Raw genomic sequence first — 15852 nt, forward strand, 5'->3', positions numbered from 1 at the left:
CTAGTTTGCATTCCCACCAACAGTGTAAGAGAGTTCCCTTTTCTCCACACCCTCTCCAGCATTTATTGCTTGTAGACTTTTGGATCGCAGCCATTCTGACTGGCGTGAAATGGTACCTCATAGTGGTTTTGATTTGCATTTCTCTGATAATGAGTGATGTTGAGCATCTTTTCATGTGTTTGTTAGCCATCTGTATGTCTTTTTTGGAGAAATGTCTATTTAGTTCTTTGGCCCATTTTTTGATTGGGTCATTTATTTTTCTGGAGTTGAGCTGTAGGAGTTGCTTGTATATTTTTGAGATTAGTTGTTTGTCCGTTGCTTCATTTGCTATTATTTTCTCCCATTCTGAAGGCTGCCTTTTCACCTTGCTAATAGTTTCCTTTGTTGTGCAGAAGCTTTTAAGTTTAATTAGGTCCCATTTGTTTATTTTTGCTTTTATTTCCAATATTCTGGGAGGTGGGTCATAGAGGATCCTGCTGTGATGTATGTCGGAGAGTGTTTTGCCTATGTGCTCCTCTAGGAGTTTTATACGTTGAGATCTTTAATCCATTTTGAGTTTATTTTTGTGTATGTTGTTAGAAAGTGTTCTAGTTTCATTCTTTTACAAGTGGTTGATCAGTTTTCCCAGCACCACTTGTTAAAGAGATTGTCTTTAATCCATTGCATATTCTTGCCTCCTTTGTCAAAGATAAGGTGTCCATATGTGCATGGATTTATCTCTGGGCTTTCTATTTTGTTCCATTGATCAATATTTCTGTCTTTGTGCCAGTACCATACTGTCTTGATAACTGTGGCTTTGTAATAGTTTCTTCACTCTGTGTGGGTTTATACAGGTGGCTTGTCAAGGTTTCTTGGTTAGGGAAGCTTGTGTCGGTGTTCTGGTGGGTGGAGCTGTATTTCTTCTCTCTCCTTTTGAAGACTTTGGTTGCTTTTCTGGGTGCCTCATGTCCTCTGCTGGCATTCAAAAGTTGTTTTGTGGAATTTACTCGGTGTTTAAATGTTCTTTTGATGAATTTTGGGGGGATAAAGTGTTTTCCCCGTCCTACTCCTCCGACATCTTAGCTCCTCCCCCCCATTTTTTCTTTTTAATATTTTCAGCTACCTCACTTGTCTCTAGTTCCATGATCTTCCTTATACCAGTCTATTATATATGTAATTCTAGGTTAATTTTTCTAAGGAAGACTTTCATTTTGCCCCTGGTTAGTACATGAAAATGTGAAAATGTCGATGGTTCTCCTTTGTATCATAAAATCCCAATTCCTTCAAACAGCATTCAAGGTCCTAACTTCCCTTTGAAGGCTTATTTCTATTAAACTTGAACCAATTACAACAACAAAAAATAACAAAATACTGGTCTATTATTGGAGAAGGAAATGGCAACCCACTCCAGTGTTCTTGCCTGGAGAATCCCAGGGATGGGGGAGCCTGGTGGGCTGCCGTCTATGGGGTCGCACAGAGTCGGACTCGACTGAAGCGACTTAGCAGCAGCAGCAGCAGCAGCAGCAGCAGCAGCAGCAGGATATCTTAACTATACCTTGCACTTACTTGTTTCCACACATTGGTAAATATAGTTTCTCCACCAGGAACATCTTTCTGAATCATTGCTTTTTCTTTCTTATTGGAGAACCTATGGAAGACACAGCTTCCTTGCATGGAAGACTTGACTGCTCTGAAAAGCTTTTAGGACTCACTTTAGCCAGGGTGATTGTTCCCTGCTAGAAGCATCTGTATTTAACTGGTTATACCTTTTGTTGGGTGCAAAGGTTTTGTGGTGCTGATTACTCATCTGTTAGATTGTTGTTTAATTAGACCTGTGTTTTTAACCCTTGCCTTACTTCCATAAAGGTAGATACTATTTCTTTCTGTCTCTCAAAGTACCAAGAAAGTACCTTTCAGGTAATTGACTCTCAATAAATATATGGTAATTTTTCATTGAGCTCAGCCTAATTGCTTTTAGGGCTAGAGCATGTTCATCAATTCTTAATTTGAGTGGATTTCCCACATGTTTTAGAAGAGAAAATTAGGCTGAAAATGGATAACAAGAGTAGTGGCAGTGATGTGATGAGATTGCCAGGTTCTACCCCTTAATTTCTCCTTGTATGACTTTGGGAAATAGCTTAGTTCCTCTAAGACTGTATTCTCTCATCTTCATAACAAGGAAACTGCTATGTTCTAAATTGTTCTAATTTCTTGGTGTTGTCAATTTTAAAAGAAATAACTCATATAAACCATACAGCCTATTGTCTGACTCAAAGTAAGTGTTCAGTACATTTTATAAATTAATAAAGTGTTTTATAATTTCAAAAATACTTCAGTTCAATTCAGTTGCTCAGTCATGTCCAACTCTTTGTGACCCCATGGACTACAGCACACCAGGCTTCCCTGTCCATCACCAACTCCCGGAGTTTACTCAAACTCATGTGCATTGAGTTGGTGATGCTGTCCAACCATCTTATCCTCTGTTGTCCCCCTCTCCTCCCACCTTCAAGCTTTCCCAGCATCAGGGTCTTTTCCAATGAGTCAGTTCTTCACATCAGGTGGCCAAAGTATTGGAGTTTCAGCTTCAGCATCAGTCCTTCCAATGAATATTCAGGACTGATTTCCTTTAGGATAGACTGGTTGGATCTCCTTGCTGTCCAAAAGACTCTCAGGAGTCTTCTCAACCCCATAGTTCAAAAGCATCAATATTTTAGCACTCGGCTTTCTTTATAGTCCAACTCTCACATCCATACATGACTACTGGAAAAACCAAAGGTTTGACTAGATGAACATTTGTTGGCAAAGTAATGTCTCTGCTTTTTAATATGCTGTCTAGGTTGGTCATTGGAGAAGGCAATGGAACCCCACTCCAGTACTCTTGCCTGGAGAATCCCATGGATGGAGGAGCCTGGTAGGCTGTGGTCCATGGGGTCGCGAAGAGTCGGACATGACTGAGCGACTTCACTTTCACTTTTCACTTTCACATTTCACTTTCACACATTGGAGAAGGAAATGGCAACCCACTCCAGTGTTCTTGCCTGGAGAATCCCAGGGACGCTGGAACCTGGTGGGCTGCCGTCTATGGGGTCGCACAGAGTCGGAGACGACTGAAGCAACTTAGCAGCAGTAGCAGCAGCAGCTAGGTTGGCCACAGCTTTTCTTCCAAGGAGTAAGCATCTTTTAATTTCATGGCTGCAATCACCATCTGCAGTGACTTTGGAACCCCCCAAAAATAAAGCCTCTTACTATTTCCATTGTCTCCCCATCTATTTGCCATTAACTGATGGTACCAGATGCCATGATCTTGGTTTTCTGAATGTTGATTTTAAACCATTTTAAGAACTTAATATTTTACTTATCCCAAAGTTATTCATATGTGTCTTGTGCTGTAGTCAAAGAAGGAAATGTATCTTCTTAGACTTCATTTTAAAAGTCCAGTAGATTATATTCACTCATTTTTGTAACTCACATTGGGAATCTGAGGTCAATAAAAATTGTTGTGTTAAGAGATATTTTAGACTTATTGCTTATTAATGTATGTTTTGGTAACTGAATTGTACAATGTTTCATATCATACCTAATTCCATTTACATCAAAATATTTGCTAATAAAAACAAGTTATGAAATCTGCTTGCCTATTTTGATAAGAAATGGGATTTTTTTCAAATGACATTTCTTATCATCTACAAATTTACCAGGAAATTTAACTTTGTGTCCTTAACTCAATATTTCTTAATAAATGGTCTTAAAAACAGATGAAATGTCTTGTTTTAAGCTCTTTTGATGGGGGACATATCTGAGTTCCAGCTCTAAAACACAACAGTATCCCACTTCAGTCCTACCTTGAGATCTGACAGTAGCTGGTAAGACCTAGACCAAAAGGCAGAAAAGCCAGAGAGGCCAGCACCACTAGTCTGTTTTATCCCCACAACATGTTTACCCCAACTTTCTGGGACAGGGAACTCATCTTGCTAGTTAGTACTCAGCCAAGGCCTGATTGATCACTGACTGCATGTAGTATGATCAGATGTGTGTTTTGAAAACTGCCCTTCTGTGTTATGAAGAATGAATTCTGTGGGAGCATGAATAATGCATCAAAACAGGAGATGTAAGAGACATGGGTTCGATTCCTGGGTTGAGAAGATCCCCTGGAGTGGGAAATGGCAACCCACTCCAGTATTCTTGCCTGGAGAATCAACGTGGACAGAGGAGCCTGCGGGTACAGTACATGGGGTCACAGAGAGGGACACGACTGACGTGACTTAACACACACACACTATTCTATTATGAGATGATGGCAGAGTGGACTAGATAGCCATGGATATGGAGATAGGGAAGGATCAATTTGGAATGTAAGATCTCCAGGACTGAGGATGGAGTTGGTGTGGTGGATGAAGTAGACAAGAGTGTCCAAAATGATTTAAAAGGCAGACTGCATTTTTTTTCAGTGTACATTGTTTTTATAATTGACCTTTTTGTCCTTTCTACAAATACTGTCTAATATAGGTTACCTATAGAATGCTGGGAAATTGTGTGTGTGTGTGAGAGAGAGAGAGAGAGAGAGAAAGAGAGCTCATGTCCATTGAGTCTGGACTTCAGTCTAATTTATCCCCAAAGTCAGGTGCATACAGGATAGTAAAAAAAGTGAGCAGTTAACTGTCACAAATCTCACTTAATTTCATTCTCAGCTCGTTTGCATTGTGCTCATCTGACTCTGAACCCTTGTCTCAGCGACTGTCTATTATTTCTTTATCCTTAGTTCCAAATGTCATGGTTATCTAGTTTCTCAGCAGATCTTGCTAGTGGTTGACTAGCTAGAGTCAGGTGGACAAAACAAAGAAGTTACATTTGAAAGGCTGTCACTGAGGGAGGATGGAGAAGTCAAAATGGAGACACGGGCATGAATGAAATATAGCCACTAAGTGATGTTAACAGGAAAAGCTGGCTAAGTGTCCTCCACCTACTCAGTCCTGGAGGGTATCACTGAATTAGTGAATATAGTCTCTGGTGTCCATAACGCACAGTTTGAATCCTCACAAAATGATTCTCTTATATTCATTATAGCCTCTGTGAAAAGACAGGAAAGTGTGTAGTGCTTGCTGGAAAGAATTCCTTCAAAAATGGTTAAGATTTTTAAGTTTGCACTTCATGGATGAGATTTAGTTATAATGAAAATTAAGTCCTATAAAATATCTCATTTCCCCATATGTCAGACAAATGAGATATTATGCACATAATCCCAGCAGAAAAGAAATTCTCTGTTCCCCAATTATGTAAGAAAAGGGAAATATTGATTTGGGTACTTTCTATTTCAGTGTTGAAAAGCAGATCAAGTAGATAGCATTCCAGGGGTCTTAAAATTTCTTTAAGAGCTTCTGCAACATGTGATTTGCACATAAGTGCAGTAGCGTAAGTGATTTGTGCACCCGGTGCCCATTGCACAGAATGATTGCTTATCAGAGTGCCCGGCACATAATAATTTCTTGTCTTTTTTATTATTGGGCTTCCCAAATGGTGCTAGTGGTAAAGAACCCATCTATCAATGCAGGAAACATAAGAGACACAGGTTCATCCCCTGGGTCAGGAAGATTGCCTGGAGGAGGGCATGGCAACCCATTCCAGTATTCCGGCCTGGAAAATCCCACAGACAGAGGAGCCTGGTGGGCTGCAGTCTATAGGGTCGCAAAGAGTCGGACACGCCTGAAGCAACTTAGCACACACACAGACATTATTATTAGCGTGATTTTTATCTGTATTTCTTCTCTTAAACCATGTGCTAGTTGGTTTTTCACTATGTATGTCTCACATCTTAATTTTAATTCACTCGTTCTTTTGGGTGTCAAGTATTAAATGACATTAGATGGTCACCTTAGAATAAAGGAGAGCAGATGCTGGCGGTCGCACTATTTTGTGGAGCCAGAGTGGTACATGAAATATTCTCAAAAACAAGCTGGATGTTTTCTTTTTTCCTGTTTCTACCCTCCTAGCAGTGCCTCCTCTTGGTGAAACTTTCTAGAAAGTCAACCAGCAAGGGAGCTAAAAATGTATTGTGTTGGCTCTTGGGCTCAGTGTGCAGACCAGGCTCTAGAAGTGTGGATGTGTCAGCTGTCATCAGATGACTTAGGTGAATTACCAGTTGAGCTGTTCGGTCTCCGTGCCTACCTTTCTACCTTCCACTGCTGATGATAATCACTGCTTGCTTCCACTCCAAATGGTGCTACCAAGTGTTGAACAAATGAATATGCTCTTACCCTCTGTCCCTATAGTCATATCTGGGTGGTATTAACTCCCCTTTCAGTTTAGATATATCCCACCTGGATATCCTATAACTTAAAACCTAAACTGTAAACCAACTTTCTTTATATAAATCAACAGAGAAGAGGAGGAGGGAAAATTAGTTATTATATATAAATCTCTATATAATAAGCAAGAAATAAAAAAATGACACCTTCAACGCTTGTTTCTATAACTACTTAAGGCCATGGTTGATATTTACAATTTCTTCCATTTGATGTCAGCCCCTAGCCGCGATCAAGGGCCCCCGCCCTGAAGGGAAACGTCAGTTCCGCTCAGAATTCATTAACCAAGCAGGTCCAATTGTTTAGTCACTCGGTTGTGGTCCACTCTTTTCGACCCCAGGGACTGTCGCCCAACCAAACGTTTATTATTAAAAGCTCTATGTCCTTAGTGGTTGTGGCTTAAGTTGCTTTAGACTTCCAATCGTCACATGATTGGATCTGTCAGACAAAGGGGTGCCCTTGAGAAAGTCCAGGATGTCAGCATGTGGAAGGAAGCTAATTCCTCCTCCCTCATAGTAACTTTTTCTTTGCATGTTGTTATGGTTGCACAAAGATCCCAAGTTGGCAGATAATATTCTTGTTTCTAATTTACTGGTACCTTGGTGCCCCATGATGTAAGCGTTCCTTTTTGTGAGTAGAGAAAGCACGAATAGTTTGGAGAGCATATTAACTATAATACTGGAAGGGAACATGCTGACTAAAAAGTTAACAGAAATAATTCATGTAAAGCATACAACCTTTTGTCTGACTCAACATAAGTGTTCAGTACATTTTTTATAATAAAGTGTTTTATAATTTCAAAAATACTTACATGACATTTTAAAAAATGATCTTAAGAAAGATTCTCACATTTTCTCACTATGGAAAAGCCAGCATCAAATACTGGTCCTGAGTTCAAAGCAGTTAAAGCATCCTACAGGGATTCCAGATCCACAGGGTGACGCAGCTTGGGCTGTAATGTACATTTCCAAAGGCCATTTCTGCAATTTCCCAGGCTATGGGTTAATGAGATATAAGATTGGTCACTTCCATAATATTAATTCACTTCCCCTTTCTTTTATTATAAACTGATTTCTTAATCAAAAGCAACATTGTAAGGGATATTGTGACAACATGCACAGCATTTCATAAGTTCACAGATGATGGTGCTGCCAGAACATTGTGAAGGTTTTAGAAATGAGCAACTCCCACCCAGGAGAGCAGGACGCTTATGATGTCATCTGGTGTTACGATTGCCCGAGTGATGCTGTCCCTGATACAATGATGAATGAAGGCTTGATCTACTTTTAAGACATTCAGAAGACCAGATCTGTTGTTCATAAAACTGAGAGTCAGTTCTCCAGGAAGACAGCTCTCAAGAACTCTCTTGATGACATTTGATTTTGCTAGTCTTCTATTGCAAAACTCATTCCTTCTCAAAATACTGTTTTGAGCTATCCTATAATATCAACCTTTAAGCGAGTTTTTTTTTTTTTTTTAAATATTTCAGGTATCTAGGTATCCTTTTCTCCCTATAGTGTTAAATTTTCATTCTGTTTGGATTCTGGTATTATTGCTATGCTGCATATAAGTTAATGTATTCATTTAGTCAATATTTTTTAAGTGCCTACTTCCCAGATGGTGCTAGTGGTAAAGAACCTTCCTGGCAATGCAGGAGATGCTGGAGACACAGATTTGATCCCTGGGTAGGGAAGATCTCCTGGAGAAGGGCACAGGAACCCATTCCAGTATTTATGCCCAGGAAATCCCATGAACAGAGGAGCCTGGTGGGCTACAGTCCGTGGGGTTGCAAAGAGTCAGACACGACTGATGCAGCTTAGCATAAACAATGTTTTAGGCACAGTGCTAAGCTCTAGAAACATACAGGTGAGGAAGTCAAGATTACCTTGGGGAGCCTATAGCCCATTGGAGATGTCAGGCAATTACGTAAGGAATAATAATACTAATAATGTGAGAAGTGGCTAAGTGCTACAGTGGAGATGTGCTGTTTGCTAGTGGAGAAGAACCTAACATCCGTCTTCAAGGAAGACTGTCTGACAGAAGAATGGTTAAGATAATTCTTCAAGGGCACACTCAGGATGCCACTGTGAAAGTAATTTACCTCTGAAAGACATTCTAATTTAGCATGTAAGCAAAGTTCTGTTTCTTAACATATGATGTTTAATGAGTGGGGATATTTCCAGTGAGCAAAGATCCCTAACCTCCTTTTATTTTTTTTAATATAAATTTATTTATTTTAATTGGAGGTTATTTACTTTACAATATTGTATTGGTTTTGCCATACATCAACATGAATCCACCACAGGTATACATGTGTTCCCCATCCGCAACCCCCCTCCCTCCACTCTCCCCGTACCATCCCTCAAGAAGGTGCCCCATCCCACCCAATGCACATTGGAATGGAAGAAATCAAATGATTATATTCATTAGCTCTGCAGTCTCTCAAATCTCTGTTAGTTGATTTCATGAAAGTACACGTAACTTCTAAAACAAATTTGAGTTGATCATTAAATCTCGCAAATCGTAGCTTCTCTACCCTGTACATGAGGGTCTCATGAATGGATCTGTGAAAGTGCGTGGGGTTTACATTTAGGTGATTCAGTGTTGTAATTGAGAGCACGGGCTCTGGAGCCAGATTCAAATCCTGATTCCCATATTTGCCAGCTCTGTGACCTTGAGCAAGTTACCTAAGTTATCTGTACCTGACTTGGCTCATCTATGAAATAGTGATGATTATACTGCGCTTATTATAGTAGTACTGTGAGGAGAGAGTTCAAAAAGAGGATGCACTTGGAACAGTGCCTGGTGCATCCTGAGTCACACATAATGCATTACCAAACAGGGCTATTGGACTTCTAAAGCACATCTATCAGGATATCATTTTAGAAAACAATGCAAATTGTAAATGTACTTACGTTATTCATTTCTGATATGGAACACCAATGACAGCAGTTAACATGATGCAATAGAAAGCTTCCTATTCTGGGACTCGGTTTCTATTTGTGCCTCTATACTAATTAGCTTAACAATTTGAGATTCAAGAGTTTAAAGCCTGTTTTATCCTTTGGAAAGAGATAGGATTTAGACTAAGGGAGAGACTGTGATTCCATGCAATTAGAAATTGCATCAAGAAGTACATGCTTCTTTTAAGACCTTCTTTGCTATTGTCTAACAATCATACTAAAAGACAATTATTATTGCCTTCCCAGGTGTTATCACAAGTTACGGGCTGTATCTCGATGGTATATTAATTCACAACTCCTCAGAACTCAGTTGTCATGCTTCTGGATTCGCTCCTTGGAGCTTGCATTCCTTCAGGGTCCAAGCCTGCACGGCCAGAGGTTGTGCTCTGGGCCCACTGGTGAGTGTGGCAATTTACATCCCGGGTATGTACTAAATGTCAGATGACAATGAATAGGCGACTCTCCACAGCTAGCCTTTCAAGTAGGAGGGGAGATGTTCTTTTTATAAAATTTCATTTAAGAGTTAGTAGGATTTTATATTCAACATAAATTTTAAGATTGCACATAGGTCTAGTGAAGGACAAAATCTACATTTTATTGAAATTTCAAAAGGTAGGTTGACCAGGCAGGCTTGCCTAATATAGTGACATATTTAAAGTGGATGCTTTTCTTCCTAGTAAGAAGTAAGTGTCTGATTAAAAAGTGAAAATAATTGAAAGGCCCTAACTGTCACAATATGGCAACACTGCTCCCCAACAAGTATGTTAATCAATTCAAAGATTGAGTTTGCCTCATCCATTAGAATAACACATTTTAATTTTATTAGTGTGATATATTCATAAGAACAGTATTTAAAATGTCGTTAATATCAGCTTTTGATATCCACATTTCAGAAATCTTTATCTATATATATTTCAATAGTAATTAAAAGATTGACAGAATTGTGCTTTTTATTACTGGTATAATTTCCAAAACCCAATTAATTGTATGTAATTCTCATAGACCAGCTTGACATTCTTCAGTCTCAAAACATCACATTTTACTCTTGTGCATATTTCTTGATCAATTAGACTTAGCTTCTTTTAAGGGAAATACTCATTCATTTTTGATATTTTTTGGCTATATTTGCTAATGGTCTATCATTTTAATGTACTCTGTCTTCACTGAAGAGTGCATTGTATAAATATTACCCTTGAAAAACAGCTCTACCATTTAAATTTTTGCTTCCTTAGTTTTGATCATACCTCCCATTTTGCTTCAGAGATTGGTGGCTTTCCAAGCTGCTAACATCATCTATCAGTGGAGCTGAGCTGTAGTCTTTATTGCCATTAAGTATTTCATAGCCTAGACCCCTCTGACGGTTACTTACTCTTAAAAGCAGGAATGGCAATAGGCCAGCCTTTCTTCTCCATTCAAAAAAAGAAAAAGAAACAAAAGAACATTTGCCGTGAGCTTGAAAGTGAGGCTTTTTCAAAAAAAATAAACTGCAGGTTGTGGTCCCAGCTACTAAACTGGGTCCCACTCTGCCTCCTGGGGTTCTGGTCACTGTAGACAAGGGGGACACGGTTATCGATCTGTGTCCTGTGCAGATAGTAGGTGATGTTGACCTGAAGGAATCAAAGGCATAAAACCCCGATAGAAAGGGGGAAACGGAATTGGATTGTAAAACCCTGCTCTCCAAAGCCTCACTCATTGTAGACTCAGTCTTAGCTTAAAGCATAGAGTTATTTTCTCCCCTTGGTCCTCTTCTTTATCCTGTGCTCAATATGCAAACACTTTTCCCAAGTCAATGATCCATCTCTAGTCACGGGGATGGAATAGCAATGTCTTTATTTAGAACAAGTCAGTTTGGTGCTGCCAAGAAGTTAAAACCCATGATCTTCAATTGATTTCTAATTTTTTTTTTTTACCAATTATAATATATATTATGCCCATAAGAGATCCCATATTTGAGAACTTTAGATAGCCCTGGATATCTATCACAATCATAAAAGATATTACAGATTCAACTCTTGTCAATGGTTTTTTTCAATGTGTTATTGATTTAAGAAATCTAGGAATCACATCTTAAAAGCCAGACTTTCCTATCATTAAATTATACACACACACACACACACACACACATTCAGTTCAGGTCAGTTGCTCAGTTGTGTCCAACTCTTTGCGGCCCCATGGACTGTAGCACACCAGGCTTCCCTGTCCATCACCAACTCCCAGAGCTTGTTCAGACTCATGTCCATCGAGTCAGTGATGCCATCCAACTATCTCATCCTCTGTCATGGTCTTCTCCTCCTGCCTTCAATATTATCCAGAATCAGGGTCTTTTCCACTGAGTCAATTCTTCACATCAGGTGGCCAAAGTCTTTATATGCATACACACACACACACACACACATACATATATACACACACATAATATGGCTAAATTTTGTTGAATATCACATATATCATCATGTTTGTGCCCAGTTATGTCCAACTCTTTGCAAGCCCATGGACTGTAGCCTGCTAGGTTTCTCTGTCCATAGAATTTTCCAGGCAAGAATACTGGAGGGGGTTTGCGAATTCCTACTGCAGGGGTATCATTAATTATATATAAACATATGTTATCATATATACATTTTGTATGCTGCTGCTACTGCTGCTAAGTCGCTACAGTCGTGTCCGACTCTGCGACCCCAGAGACGTCGGCCCACCAGGCTCCCCCGTCCCTGGGATTCTTCAGGCAAGAACACTGGAGTGGGTTGCCGTTTCCTTCTCCAATGCATGAAAGTGAAAAGTTAAAGGGAAGTCGCTCAGTCGTGTCCGACTCCTAGGGACCCCATGGACTGCATACCACCAGGTTCCTCCGTCCATGGGATTTTCCAGGCAAGAGTACTGGAGTGGGTTGCCATTGCCTTCTCCGATACATATTGTATACTTATCACTTAAAGGTATTCTTTATCTAAAGGCCACTGTTGTAACAAATATTTCATTGAAACAAAAAAGTTATGGTTTTTATTTTTAAATCTTTTAAATCCAACATTAAGTTTTCTAAAGAGTCAAACTTTTGTTCGCCTAACAACGTTTCTTAATAATAACTTTTGGTTTTTAGAAACAGAGGACTGTTTCACATCTCTTACATATTTAATATCATTGTTTTTCATGCACATAGGGAAATACCATTCAGTGTTTCCTATGACAAATATGCTTAATAGTGTTAAATGTAGTCTGGTTCACCCTCAAATTTTTCAATGTTGCTCATGTAATAAAAAACAGTTTAAAAGTATGACAAATTTGATAAAATAGAATATTTTAAAAATAAAATACATAAATTACATATCCTTACCATCTTAATGTAGTATTACATGCTCAGTCACTTCAGCCGTGTCCAACTCTTTGTGACCCTGTAGCCCACCAGGCTCCTCTATCCATGGGATTTCCCAGGCAAGAATCCTGGAGTGGGTTGCCATGAATATATACATGGTAATCTTCCCGATGCAGGGATGGAACCCATGTCTTCTGTGTCTTCTGCATTGCCGGTGGATTCTTTACCACTGAGCCGGCTCGATATGTTTTGTGCCTAACCAAGTGTATTCCCTGATATTTGTTATTTAGAAGAAATTATTCTGTACCATCTGGGGGAAAAAAAAAAAAGATTTCTGTGTAGTTTGTTCGGTTCTTGTTCATTTATACAATGTATTTGGCTTTAAAGAAGTTCCAGTGTAAAAAGCAATTTACAATGCCTTTAATTAAAATTTTAAGATGCTAATATGCATTGTCAAATTAAATCCAGTAACTGAGGTTTCATAAATATGTGAAATAACAAAAAAATTAACAGAAAATACAACAGGGAAGAACTTTTTAAATGCTTTCCTTTTTTCAATTATATTGTTGAATTGCAATTAGAAATAAACTTAACATTTTGTGTTTATACAATAAAATGCAATGAATTTGTCCATAGGAAGATCACTTTGCTGTTTTTTTTTCTCTTGTCCACTGTTGGGTAACAATGGTAGAGTCTAAGATGGGAAATTTCATGGCTGTATTTGGCCTTGGAACACTCATTGGATTCAGTTCTCCAAGGACCTTCTTAAGGATGAAGTGTGAAACTATAGGTCACAGCTGTGTAATATGGTTATAGAGCTGCCTTGGTTTCTTGCTGATGGCACGTTACACAGATAAACACACCCAACACACATGTAATACATGTACAGATTTCTGATACATTGTAAGAGTTTTATTAAGGATAAAATTTTTGTTAAAATGTTTGTTTTCCTTGCACAGTTCTTCTCAATTTTTTTTTTCTGTGTCAGGGGAAGTTTTCAGGTGAACCAACTTAACCTTCAGAATGGCCTTTCTTAGCATTTTCTTAAGGCAAGGTTGATAAACAAAGTGTAAATTAAAACAAAAAAGAGCAAAAGAGTCCACCTGCCAAATTTAATATAGAGTGAAGTACTGAAATATTTATCCATATACATAAGGAGATTTTAAAACTATATTTTTATTTTGAATTAACTAGATATGTAATTATCTGGATTTGTACTTAATTCTTCAACTTTGTGAGTTTTATTTTATCGGGAACACTTTAAAATCACTTTCTATGCAATAATTTGAACTATATACATAGACATTATGAAACCAATTGCTTTGTTATGAAATATTAAAATGATGAGTTGATATTTTTCCAGTCAAGTTTCTTTATCATTTTTCATACATAGCTATTAGACTAAAAAAATGAGTAGGAGTTATAGATCTAAAGAACCCCATAGCCTTTCTCAGATGAAAATAAAACATGTCATGACCTCATACTTATTAAAAATTAACACTCTGTCTTTTCCACATTTATTTTCATAATTGGGAAAGTGTATTCGCCCTAACAAATGAAGGCTACATAATTGAGAATATTTGCCTGCCTAAGGATTTCATGTTTGATCACCTTCTTGTGAGGCATGAGCCTGTATTTTAAGAATAAGGTCAAAAGTATCAACATATTCAATATGTCTGAAAAGGCCAGATGTTCATGAGGGATGCTTATGAGCTCATGGTGATTCATTAACAAATTTAAGCCAATTATTAAATCATGGTAAAATACCCTAAACCCCTTTCTAGTTTCTTTCCCACTTCATCTTCCTCTGTTCTCTTGGTTATTTTTCTTATTTTGCTATTAAAATCTTTCTGGCCCCTGTGCAGTAAAGGATTATGTTTGAATCCTTCTCTTCAAATAATTCACTTTTTGTTCTTCTCATATACATTCATTACCATTATATTAATGAAATTTCAGCTTTTGTGATTATACTTTAGGGATAGATTCTCTCAGGTACATTTATCTCCTGATGTCTGGCATGGTGCCATTTGCACATACCTGGTAGTAACACAGCTCAGAGAAGTGAGTATATGTGTGTGTCTGTGAAGATGCTTGATGTGGCCTTTGACAATGCCCAGCAGTCTATTACTCCAGTCAGGAGCTTATGAAAATAGACCTTATGCATTTCTTCTCTTTTGCAATCACAAAAAAAATTGTTTTTAAGCCACCCTAGAAATAGTCTGTGGATATGCACAGCTATAGGCATGATCACAGTGTGAGCTGATCCACATATTCTGGAAATCACAAACTGCCTTGGTCAGGAGCTCAAATTCTAAGCTTTAACAGCAGGAGGAAGAAAACATGAGGTATGCTTTGATCCTGCTGACAAAATGAGGTATTCATACAAGATGCGACTGTCAAAACAGTTTACTTCACAGCCAAAAGAGATTCTTTGAAGAAATATGCTCAAAGTGAAGCATGTACTTATTTTATTTGCAAACAAAAATAAATCTTTTTATACTCACAGGTGGAAAATCGAACTCTGGAAGCTCCTCCTGAAGGAACAGTAAATGTGTTTGTCAAAACAGAAGGATCCCGAAAAGCCCACGTAAGGTGGGAACCACCTTTTCACCCTAATGGACGCTTGATGTACTCAGTCCTTTTTACTGGCACTTTCTATGCTGACCAAGGTAACCTGTTTGTCATCTTTAAACTTCCATAGCATTAGAAAATGATTTGTTTTCTTTTGAATTTTTTTCTTTTGGCCACAGATTTAAATTTCTTTATTTTTCCTACAATCAACCTATATTGACAAGCTGGTTTGGCCTCACTTATTTTGTGGTTCTCATAGCAGCGAACAAAAGCTTAATCTGATCATTTATAGGAAGAGTAAGCTCTCAAGACCACACCTGATCTATTCAACTCTGGGGAAGTGGGAATCAGTGCTCTGTGTTTTAATGAACACTTCAGGTGGTTCTGATGGTAACTCAACTTTAAGAAAGACTGGCTTAGGGTAGATTCTATATTCTTGTCCCCTTGCTTAATAAATGGTGAAATTGTAAAACATTGTTCCTGCAAGAATTGGGTTTTAATTTTGCCATCCATCTTCAGTAAACTCTTTTTATGTGATCATTTTAACATATCTGAACTAAGTTAGGGATGCTTGGTGTGTGTTCCAGTAAATGAACTGGGTGTGGGTTAGACTGCATAGGGTTCCTTGACAGGATTATCAAAAACAATCCACATGTATAATTTTTTTTTTAATTAAAATTGAATAAAAAAAAATAATAAAAAAGAAAAAAAAAGAAAAAAGAAAAAAAAAAAACAA

General features: G+C 38.2%; 1 protein-coding gene across 1 annotated transcript in view; it reads left to right on the top strand.

Annotated features, from left to right (window-relative positions):
• Window positions 1-15852, top strand: part of USH2A (Usher syndrome 2A (autosomal recessive, mild)) — a 939168-nt gene that overhangs the window by 518545 nt on the left and 404771 nt on the right. Inside the window, exons 36-37 of the mRNA XM_010853294.1 lie at window positions 9488-9639; window positions 15052-15214. Of these exons, the coding sequence (XP_010851596.1) occupies window positions 9488-9639; window positions 15052-15214 (315 nt within the window). The remainder of the gene's footprint in view (window positions 1-9487; window positions 9640-15051; window positions 15215-15852) is intronic.

This window comes from Bison bison, unplaced genomic scaffold (genome assembly GCF_000754665.1).
Source record: "Bison bison bison isolate TAMUID 2011002044 unplaced genomic scaffold, Bison_UMD1.0 scf7180017864325, whole genome shotgun sequence".
Lineage (NCBI taxonomy): Eukaryota > Metazoa > Chordata > Mammalia > Artiodactyla > Bovidae > Bison > Bison bison.